Raw genomic sequence first — 12,227 nt, 5'->3', positions numbered from 1 at the left:
CATAGACCTTTCATAGGGACCAGCAGTTTTAGTTCTTTCCTCCACCACATCTAAGAATTGGTAAGCTGTAAATATTACATTTCTGATTTTGGGTTTAGATTTGCTTTAACTCCCTGCTGTGCATAACAATGTGACATTTGTCAAAAACATGTTTATGTTATGTAGAATATTCTTCATTTTTAATACACATAAAGCAGACAGATAATAGCGATAATGATAATAATACTAATCATTATAATAATAACAATATTGTTATCGAAAAAAGGTTTCTAGAGCATATGCAGCTGTACTCACCCAACACTTGTAAGGGTTCAGTTCTGATTTCTTTTGGTTCCACCAGACTGGGATGGTTCACTTTGCAGATGATCTCTGACCCCTGATCCTCTATTGATGGGGTGAACTCCAGAAGTGCTGTATTGGCATATGTTTTATCTGACAGGAGCTTAGATTTACTGATGGGCATTTTGTATCTCCCACCATTATCTATAGAAGTCATCCCCTCCTCTCCCTTTTCTTTCAAAAACCATTCCACAGTCAGCTCATCGGGGTAAAAATGTGACGTTCTACATTGCAGTTGTGTCTTTTGGTTGGCAAACAATTTTGGTAATTGTATCTCCTCTACTTTCGGCGGTAAAAGAAAATCTGGAAGAGGTCATAGAGGAATTGTTTAAAGTTATTGAGTCAGTGCAGGACAATGCTGTTTATTAATGCACATCAATGCTAATTGCGGCAAACTAGCTGACTACGCAAATCATTTGTCCCCCGTCTACAAGGCAGATAAAGTACATGGCTGAAATATTAACGTGGACATTTCAATAGCTTAACGAATATGCATGAAAAATTCCTTGTTACAATGTACAGCTACAGCATAGATTTTTAAAAAAGCTCCACCTTTTATAAATAAAAAAATCACCCAAGAGCTCTATTCAGTGACTCTGCCTAGGCTGAGATGACATCATCAATTGGCTGCAGGCAGGAAGAAGCATTTCCTCAATCCCGCCTCCCCCAGTGATCAAACTACAAGATTTAATCATTGTATCAAGTAACAAGATGAGAGGCTGCAGCAGGGACTGCTCTGTGCGATACATTTAGGAATACAGCCAAGAACTACACCAGGATTTCATGATTGTGTCATCCGGGAACCGGCATCTCAGTCCAGAAAGAAGATACTGACCCTGAATGATACCTGGACAAAGATGGCGCCATCCTTCTGGCGAGAAAGACTGATGAAGACATTTTGTGGGGGAGTATTGTGTACTTTGTGAGACATCATAAATACCTCAAAGTTTACTTCAATTAATGAACTATATCTGGTGCTAGGTCCACTTATATTGCAACAACAGCTAACACCCAAAGAAAACAAATTCAATGAATTCACTTACTGGATTTTCTTTACCAATGGAAATAATATGCAGTTGCAATTATAGCCCTTTGTATTCATTTACCCATGTGCATCCAAGAGAGTTCATTCCGCATATCAGAATATTCCCCATACCTCTGTTATCTTTATCATCATTTTTCCATTCTCTAAGTGACAGACGTTTCAGTTTATTGTGTTGCACTGAAGCACGCACAGTATAAGGCTCATCCTCCCGGATCATCCCTCTGAGGCTATCACAAGTGCTGGTGGCATTGAAGGTCCCATCCTGGTTCTGATGCATCATAATTGTAGAGTCTATAGAACGGGACTGTGTGATTGACGGTGGCTGGATCACCTCCCAAGATACTGTAATAGCTTCCGGATAGAAATGATTCACATCTAAGCTGAACGTGGCCCCTAAGGAGCGAGTTATACTTCTCACCTTTGGAAGACCTGTAACACCAAACATAATTTTAGATACATTTTCTTTATATGGAAATATAGAACTATTATGACAACAGAATCATCAGTAGCGACTGACAACTTGTATCACAGCGTGTGAATGAGTATAATAACAGTACAGTTGGCCATTGACTTTATTACAGGCAGTCCCCGGGTTACATACAAGATAGGGACTTTAGGTTTGTACTTAAAGGAGAACTATGGGGTTAAGGCTTTTCCCCATAGTCCCCACAGTTCTCCTTAGGGTAACGTTAGGACACAAACTAGCGTCCTCCCATCACCCTAAGCTCAGTATACCGTGAGCTACAGCTTCCTGTATACTGAGACGCCACAGTATACCGCGAGCTGCTGTTCGCGGTATACTGAGACGCCGCAGCTGAAGCGGATTCCGACAATCTAGAGGCAGAGCCAGCTGTACCCGCCCCCTCCCCCGTCCGATCCGCCAGTCAGCGCTGGCGGATCGGAGCGGGGAGAGGGGAATCCAGCCCCTCCCGTCACGGCAGAGAGCCATGACAGGATCGAGAGGTGAGCGAACGCCGGTATGTGTTCCCTCCCCTCCCGGTCTACTGAGCCGACCTGTGACAGTCTAATTGTCACAGGTCGGCTGGAACTAGGAGGTGAGTGAAAAGCAACAGTGTAACTCCAGCCAAAAATTTTTTTTGAGTTTTGCATAGCATAGAGAAGGGTCACGGTTCTTTTGCTCTCTGTTCCTGTTGTTCAGAAGATTATAATATTTTACAATATTCAATAGCAGGCTGGGTATGGCTCCCAGCCTGCAATGAATAGTAGGCAGGGGGGCGGGGCAGAGGAGCTGCAGCCGGACCAGGAGACCGAGGATCACCCGGACCGGGGAAGCCGACGGAATGGCTGAAGAGGAAGCCAGCTGAAGAGGAAGCCGGAGGTACGGGGGGGGCATCGGCGGTATGCAGCGGTCTGTGCCCCCGCTGCCTCCGCCAACACAGGCGCGGAGAACAGTGGGAATTTGAAAGGACTCAGGCCGCTGCAGCCACAGTTCTCCTAAATGTACCGGCGGCTGCCGGTAATTAATTGAAATGAATCTTTTGCACAGTGGGCTTCTTTATCAGGAGAGAAAAGAGAATAGTTTTTTTGCACTTTAGGAACTTTGCACTTTATATATTTGTGTATGCACAGTAGACATGTGCACGGAAAAAAAATTTTTTTTTCTTATGAAACAAATGAAAACGAAAACCTTTTCCATTTGTTTCATTAAAAAAAACACTTTTTTTCTGCTGTTTCGGATTTGGAGGCAACGAGCCTCCGAATCCAAAACCGCACATTGAAAATGCAGAATGAGTTGCAGCCATATTGGCCGCTGGCGCGTTCTGCTCTTGCCCACCGCCATCTTTGAGTGTATCTTGGCATATACCAAGATAGCAGCGCCCGTATGTTCGGGCGCTGCCATTTTGGTGTATACCAAGATATAGTCAAAGCTGGCGCCGCGCCTGCACAGAACGCGCTGGTGGCCGATATGGCCACCGCTCGTTCAGCGTGTGACGTCACATTGGAAATACAGAATGAGCATTGGCCATGTCGGCCGTCGGCGCGTTCTGCTCTTGTGCGCCGCCATCTTTGACTGTATCTTGGTAGACACCAAGAATGGCGGCGCCTGTATGTTCGGGCGCCGGCATCTTTGTGTATAGCAAGATACACTCAAAGATGGCGGCGTGCCTGCACAGAACGCGTTGGTGGCCGATATGGCCACCGCTCGTTCTGCAAACAAATTTATGTATGCCCGAATATAGTTTTAGTATATTCAGACATATAATACATTCGTTATTTCGGATTCGGTCGAACCGCCGAATCAACTGATTTTCGTTGATTTGCAGGTTTGTCCGAATCCGAATGCGCATGTCTAATGCACAGTATTGGGAGCTACACATTTATACTATCGGCATATTGCACAATACAGTTAGCTGATCATGAAAAAGTGGAATCTTTTCATATTGGTCACTCTTTAATATAATAAACAGCTGTATAGACACAATCCATACAATCCATACAATTCTCCTGCGTGAAGTAACAAAACATTTCAAATGCTTACGTTTTTTTCTTTGTTTAATGAGTAAGGTGACAATAGTTAGAGCTCCTAATAATAAGGCCAGAACTAGAACGGCAAATACCACAAGTCTTTTATACTGAGCCTTCAGATCTGAAAAATAAAGCAAAGCCCAGCATGCTGTTTATTTGCCTTGTGCTGCTTTTTTAGTACATGCTAAAATATACCGACATCCAATGAAAATAATGTTTGTTTATGAGGCGGTGGGGCTCGCTCTGAGCCTCTTTTCATCAGGTATGGTTCTTGTACAGGTACAAAGCTGATCGCTGTAGGAAATGTCTTGTTTCTCATCTTTCATGCAGGAACGTGTTTTTTCAGTGCGTGCCATTGTGTGCTTTCTTGTTTTTGTGAAAGATTGCAAAAAAAAGTGAAATAAGAGCTTTCTTTGCTATGCATAGAAAAGGCATGATTACACATGTTTCTGTGAGTCATTGTAAGATACCAGTCAATCCTATGATCCCCCCTGACACCCATTAACTGCTAAAGTCTGTCTACATGCCTATATACTGTATGGTAGAATGGATTAGGCCTTAGAAGAGTAGCAAAGGCAAATTTTTTTTGCTGTAGGCCCCTTTGACACTGGCTGTTCAGGAAAGGATTCGTCAACAGATCATCTCCTGATCAGATTGGCGCGGATCAGATGTCATCGTTGTGACATCTGTGTTTATACAGTATTTCCCTCCATCTTGCGATGGAGGAAAACACTGAAAGTGCCAGACCCCATGCAAGGCTATAGGGATCTGATGTAAACGGACATGTGTCCATTTATATCAGATGACTTCTGGTCCGCCACAGTCCGCTCCGTCCAAACCGATCAATGATCGGAGTCGGAGCCAACCGGGTGTAAACAGACGTTAGTCTGTTTAAAGGAGAACTATGAGGTGAGTGCTTTTCACTCACCTCATAGTTCTAGCCGACCTGTGACAATGAGACTGTCACAGGTCGGCTCAGTAGATCGGGAGGTGAGCGAACACATACCGGCGTTCGCTCACCTCTCGATCCTGTCACGGCTCTGTGCCGTGACAGGTGAGGGGCTGGATTCCCCCTTGCCCGCTCTGATCCGCCAGCGCTGACTGGCGGAACAGTCGGGGGAGGGGACGGGTACAGCTGGCTCTGCCTCTAGATAGGCAGAGCCAGCTGTCAGTCACGCAGCTGGGCGGATCCCGGCATAATTGTCGCGATCCGCTTCAGCTGCGGCGTCTCAGTATACCGCGAGCTACAGCTCGCGATATACTGAGCCTAGGGTGACGGGAGGACGCTAGTTTGTGTCCTCCCGTTACCCTAAGGAGAACTATGGGGAAAAGACTTAACCCCATAGTTGTCCTTTAAACCTGGCTACCCATAGACTTCCATAGAGTGTACGATCGGGTCCGGCTGAAAAATTGACAGGTGGACCTGATCGGACCGCTCATGTGAATGGGGTCTTACTTTCTTTTGGACAGTAGAAAAATGTCACCAGCACACCATGAGTTGAAAAAGCAAAATATTTTATTGCCAATAGCTGTATCTCATTGGCAAGCGCTTTCGGGGCCTCGCAGGGTCCCCTTCATCAGGCTTAGATGAAGGGGACCCTGCGAGGCCCCGAAAGCGCTTGCCAATGAGATACAGCTATTGGCAATAAAATATTTTGCTTTTTCAACTCATGGTGTGCTGGTGACATTTTTCTACTGTTCATGTGTGGCGGTGCCATCCGCAGTAATTTCGAGCACCCATCCTCATCAAGTGGGAATCCCGGTAAGGAGTGCGGTATGGTTCTTGTTTCTGTTTACTTTCTTTTGGTTCACAAGAGCAAATTTACTAATGTACTACTGCGACCCAAAGTCATTAGATAGCGACCTAATGTGCAGAACCAAGGCAAGAAAGACCCCAACAATATTGTCGGGATCCACCTTAGCTCCTTAAAGACCCTTTTAGCCAGACAGGTTGATCAGGTCTGCCTGTTAGTTTTTCAGACTGATCTGATCGGAATCCCAATGTTAGTCTATGGGCAGCTGGATCTAAACATACTGTATGTGTGTCTGTTTACATCCAATTACCACCAACTCTGTCCAGTTCTGTTTTGGAGGACCTGATTGTGACGGATTGTAGGTAACCTGATGTGAACAGACACATCTGCTTGGTAAGTAGAGTATTTTCCTCCATTGTAGGTTCATGTTTAGCTCCAGCTGCCCATAGACTAACAGTGGGATTCTGATCAGAACTGCCTGAAAACTGATCGGGATGCCTGTGTGAAAGGGCTCTAAGGACTTAAAGCAATGCAGTACGGTGTTCTGATTAGCCTACAAAGAACACCATTCAGTTTGTGACTTCAAGTGGTTAAAAGGCGAGTCACTCACCAATGCCTTGTACCAGCAGTCTCTCCACATGTGGGGTGGTGAGGGTTGCATGATCCACTACACATCTCAGCTCCATGCCCCAGTTCTGCTCTGTGGGGATGAAGTGATAGACAGATTCCACAGCTGAGCCGCTGATCCTCCGAGTCTTGGCATTCTCCAACAGGGTGTCATTCAAGAACCAGTTTACAGTGATGGATTCTGGGTAAAACCCATAAACACTGCACACCACACTCTGCTCCACATCCAACTTAAATGCTTGGGAAGTGATGTTAACGGATGGGATATCTGCAATACAAATGGCATACATGTCAAGGCAATGCTTTTTCTTTTGGCAGGGATAGCCTTGGATAATGGTTTGTAGATGGATGGAGTGTAGAGAAAAGACAGAATATCCTGTAAAACAATCCTCATCACTTGCCCAGAACTTAAACTGTATTTCAATTGCAACATAAGAGGCTGGCCTAGTCCCCCGGCTGCTGTGTTTTGGCCAAGTCTACTAGACTAATTGTTAAACTGAAATTCTGCTCACTGTAATCTTAAAGGAAACGTCATGATTTGCAGAGTATTAATAATAAAGACTAATGATAATATTACCTCCATACACCAGCTGGAAGTCCTCCTGGAGAGGTGCAGTAAGAGACTCGTGTTGGACTCTACAGGAGAAGACCCACTCTCTTTCCTCCTCAGTGGGTGTTATTGTTACTGAGCTGTTCACACTGTAAGTCCCATTAGGGTCTCTCTGAGGGTTCCCCACCAGGACATTATTCAGTATCTCTCCATCCCGAAGCCATTTAATGTCAATGTCCACCGGATAGAATCCAGAGATGACACTGCTCAGAGAACTCTCTTTATTTTTAACAACTAATTTGTCTGTAACGGTGATCTGTGGTTGGGCTGTAAGAAATACAAGGATCAAAAAATATAGAAGACACAGTCAAGTAAAATCTTAGCAAGTTACATTTGCATTTACAGGCATGTACAGTATATGCATGTGCACAAATAGTACCAATGTACCGTATTTTTCCGTCTATAAGACGCCCCGATGTATAGGACGCCCCCCACTTTTATTACCCAAAATTCAGAAAGCAATATTTTCCATGCTCTTTTGCATAACTGATTACATCCAGTTAACATTTTGCAGAGTAAGACAGCCGATTACTGGTACCGTTTCTTTTTTGTTTTCTGACATTTTTATGGGCTCGCTGTTGCATCTGGGCACTGGCTACACGCACTCCGCAGCATCAGCTGAAATCATGTACATAAGGCTCGGAATCGGAAGTTTCACTCGTGAGGCTAGTTTGCAGAGGTATCGGCAGTTTCTCAACGGCGGTTATCCTCTATCCCCTCATTCAACGACTGGCTGAAATTAAGAATTGCGTATGCATATTTATATCATAACAAAATATTTTATTAATTTAACCCTTTATTCATTAGCAAAATATAATATCTATCATAAATGACCCTTGTATAACAAGACAACCATAACCTTTGGCAGGGTCTGTGTGGCACAGCAGGTGGCTGGTGTTTGTCACTGGTCACTGAGCTTTCTGCTATGGCATTGTGCTATCATATGGGAACTGCTGTGCTTTTAAAGTTCACCTGTGCCCATGCTTGATTGAACTTCTAGTTTAAATCAGCTAAATATATTCCAGGGACAGATGCTTTCAGTGTAGAAGCAAATGCCTCAATGACAGAGGTCCAACACGACTTCTGCTGGTTCAGAGTGAGAGCTGAGGAATCAACAAAGCTCTAGCTGTGACTCAGCATGCTGGCAGGGTACCGGCTGTTCTACTCATGCTGTGGTTGCTTTCTAAAAAAAACACAATGTTCATTAGCAAATATCCTAATAAGTATAGCTAGGGGATGATGATGATGATGATAAAGGATGTGCAAATTAATCTTTCTATATAAAAATACCAAAATCATAATTTTAAAAAACAAATATAAGTCATTAAAAGCTAAATATGAAATAAGAAAATATAAAATAAGCGATATCGGGGTGTTTCGATTTTCGGTGCACACACATATATTGTCTACATTTGGTTTTAGGTGAGCAGATGTTGGGATACTTTCCTTAAAGTCAGGCTACTAAAGTAATTGTAATTTAGAAAGAATTATCTTAAAAGTGTTTCTCAAAAAGTGTTTCTCAATGAATATATGTTATTTTAAATAACACTGTTATTTAGTTAACCTTTACATTTCAATAGTTCAGGTTGCACATGTCAGTACGTTACATGTATTCTGGGCTATACACACAGAGTGGATTGAATAGCCTAACATGATTACCTTGTATATCTAATCTGATCTCCTTCTCTTCCTTCTTTGGGGTGTACAGTATGGCGCACCTATAGATCCCTCCATACGTTATAGTGATGTCTGAGATAGACAGATCAGCGACTCCATTTTCTGCCCGGCCTGTATACGACACGCGAGGATCTCTTGATCTCACAATCCCATTCTGAACACCTAATATTTCCGCTCCCTGAAAGTACCAGGATATTGAAAGAAATTTCTGATCAATAGGAGGTTTATTGATTGTAAATGAGCAGGGAATGGTCACATCTTCCCCCATCACGGCTCGATAAGATATTGGAGCAATCAGTTTCAGAGCGTGAGCTGTAGACAGAGAAGGGTGTATGATAATATACAACAGAGGAGAGAAATATGTTACAACTTTCTATAACTTACATATAGTAACATGGCAAAATGGAGCACGCAAATTTGCATTGAATGTTATTGATAATGATCTTATTTACTTTGGTCACTGTAGGTATGGTTTAAGAGAAGAAACATTTTTTTTTTTTTAGAAATGTCAGTTTTGCTGCAGCAGGTTCTATACATCCTACAGATCCGCCACTTCACAGGCAGGTTAAGGGGACCCCCCCAGGCACGATATTTGAAGGAATTTTTCATTTTTTTTATTACCCTTTAAGTGATGTTAAAATCCCTGCTCCTTTAAAAACGTTTTTTTTTTGTCATTGATTACTGTCCCCTAGGGCAGTACCCGGCCCCCATACACCTATGGCCAATAACTTGCATATAAGCCCTCTTAAAGGGGACATCCATTTTCGAACGTTCGACCCCCATTGACTTGCATTGAGTTCGAGTTCGTATTCAAACTTTTCGGCCGTTCGGGAGTTCGAATACGAACCGAACACGGGGGTGTTCGGCTCATCACTACTGCTGGGCTGCAGAAGCCATTGTACAGACTGAGATGCTCCACCTCCAATAAGACCTGCCACCACAGCTCCAAAACCTGATGGAGTGCCTCACCTCATGATGAGTCACATGCTGAACTCAATATAAATCCTATCCGGGATTATATCATCAGGCCATTTATCACATTGGTCATGTTCCCCCAGGAGAGTCTGGGTATGTCCGAAGAGCATAGAGACTAAGACACTGTTCCTGTTGTACCAAGGGAGAGTTGTTCACATAGAGGAGCAATGAGCTTTATTTGCTTCTAATAACAAAGGGTTCCTAACAATTCATCTGTTTGCTTCTAACAGCACTACAAAGAGACCAATTTTAAGGGAGCTATGACATTGAGATGATAGTTTGGCAGCAAAAATAGAGAATTAGGCTGATAGCCATAAGACTGAACCACCCATAGTAAGAAAGAAGAGTGGGCCAAAATAATGAATTTCTACTCTGTAAGAAATGGAAACTTTTCCCCATAAGGTCCCCAAATAGAAATTATCATTCTTCTATGAGCTTGTATGCCGCATGAATCCTAACTCAGAGCGGGCATAAAATAAATATCGGTGTGTCCTCCCCACTATCCCCTAGCTGATGCAGAACATAAAGGACCGTATTTTTCGCTTCATAAGACGCACTTTTTTCCCCCCAAAAGGGGGGCAAAAATGTCTGTGCATCTTATGGAGCGAATCCCTATCGCCCGACGCCCAGAACACGCAGTTTCGGGCGCCGAGCGAGTAGTTGTTTTGTACATTCAGCCCTGCTCCGGACAAGCAGAGCTAAATGTACAGCGTGGTCCCGCAGCTCGTTTAATACAAGTGATCTAATCAGATCACTTGTATCAAATCGAGCGGCGGCGATCGTGTCCAGGGCCCCCCCGCCGTGGTTTTCGGGGTCCCCCACTCCTCTGGGGGACCCGTGACCATGGCATAGGAGCTCACCATGAGTCCAGAGAGCAGACGAAGGACGTCCGTTCTTCGTCTGCTCTGTGTGATCACTGAGACAGGTGGCGCTGTAATCACAGCGCCACCTGTCTCAGCTGTCACTAACTGCAGCGGTCACAGAACCCTACCCTCCCTGCGTCCTATGGTCCAGTGCGCCTTATGGAGCGCAAAATACAGTATTCATATGTATTAAATAATTCCCAGCATTATATTCTGCATTAGAAGGGGGGGCTTTAAGAAGTTACATTTGCAAGGGCTGTGGATGGAGCTTCTCTTCCTCTCCTTCCACTGACTTCACTATACTATATCTTTATATAGCAAGCAAAGGTTAGGGATTAATGCGATGTCATAACCATTGCACAAGTAAAATCACAAAAAGATCTATTATTGCATATTCTCACACGATATCAATAAAAAAGATTATTTGTCATAAAAACATATATTCCCCCCATATTATCCTGCATACGCTGCCAGAAAAATATATGGCCACGTTCATATATATACTGTATACATACTGTACATATCCATATATTTCCTTAGGATATTAACAATCATCCCACACTGTGGTGTTCTGGCCGACTTGCGTATCAGGCATAAGTCCCCAGGGATGCAGGGTAATATGGGGAGATATATGTTTTTATGACAAATAATCTTTTTTATTGATATCGTGTGAGAATATGCAACAATAAATCTTTTTGTGATTTTACTTCTGCAATGGTTACGACATCTCATTAAATCCTAACCCTTTCTTGCTATATATGTCTATCTTATAAGGGGGGGAGAGGTGTCTTCAGATAGGACTCCCCGGGGCAGTTTATCTTGTTGTTACGTATACTATATCTCTAACTGAATTGAACATACCATAGGGAGCTAATAGGGCAATTTAATTTTTTGGGTTTACAGACAAGTAACAAATCTCTCCTGGTAAATATATTTTAACTTACTCCGCTACGTGTGCCCTTTGCTTATAATTTCCCATACCATAGATCGCACATCACAGAGGAGAGGGAAGCAAGTGAGAGGGGTGTAAGTGAGAGGGGACCCTTAATAGACATGAGGAAATGTCAAGAATTACTGAGACCAAAAATGAGAGTCTGGTAGAAATTTTTAGTGGTCCTATCGAGACCAAAAAAAGAGTAATATTAATAATAATAGAAAACTCAACTCCATCAAAAAATGTAAATGCATGTTCACAAGTGCGAGAAGTTTGGCCAGCAAAATGGATGAGCTAGAACTATTACTAACTGAAGAAAATTATGATCATGTGGAAATAACGGGAACAGTGAATGTGGAACGGTATAATTTATTTCGGAGAGATTGAGAAAATAGAAGAATTGGTTGGGGGGTATCCATGTACAGTATGTCACGAAAAACCTCATATTGAATTTGCGTGATGACATCAATAATGCAACCGAGGCAGGGCAGAGGCTTTATGACTAGAGATCAAAACTAGTCATAATCATGGTGCATTATTGATGGGTTTATGTTAAAGACCCCCGACCATAGTGTTATCTTCTCTCACAGACAGAGATGGTCGGGGAGTAGACATGTAAGCTGTGGAAAAATCCGGTTTGGTTCAAATTTTTCGTTATTACAAGATTCTGGATTCGAGTTTGAAAATAAATTGGGTTCAGGGTTTCAGATTCGGACAAAGTCTGAATTTTCATTCGTTTCGGATGAGTTTACGAACGAATATTCGTTGCGACTTAACACAGAAAACCATATACAGACGTCAATACTAAAGCTGAGGCTCCTAGACCCGGATGGCATTCGGGAGTCCGAATTTACGAATAGCATTCGGGAGCTCCAGAAAGCAATATGGGTCTGGGAGCCATATATATATATATATA

The 12,227-nt window shown here is 43.1% G+C and overlaps 1 gene segment (V, D, J or C); it reads right to left on the bottom strand.

The window, feature by feature from the left end:
• Positions 1-618: 618 nt before the first annotated feature.
• Positions 619-12,227, bottom strand: part of LOC108800012 — a 13,127-nt gene continuing 1,518 nt past the window's right edge. The window contains 6 exon segments of the C gene segment in view: positions 619-642; positions 1,187-1,257; positions 1,496-1,813; positions 6,236-6,520; positions 6,830-7,129; positions 8,522-8,851. Of these exon segments, the coding sequence occupies positions 619-642; positions 1,187-1,257; positions 1,496-1,813; positions 6,236-6,520; positions 6,830-7,129; positions 8,522-8,851 (1,328 nt within the window).

The sequence above is a fragment of the Nanorana parkeri genome, unplaced genomic scaffold (assembly GCF_000935625.1).
Source record: "Nanorana parkeri isolate BGI_ZX_2015 unplaced genomic scaffold, ASM93562v1 scaffold1880, whole genome shotgun sequence".
NCBI lineage: Eukaryota > Metazoa > Chordata > Amphibia > Anura > Dicroglossidae > Nanorana > Nanorana parkeri.
The sequence above is the reverse complement of the archived record's forward strand: the minus strand, read 5'-3'. Positions and strand labels throughout refer to the sequence as shown.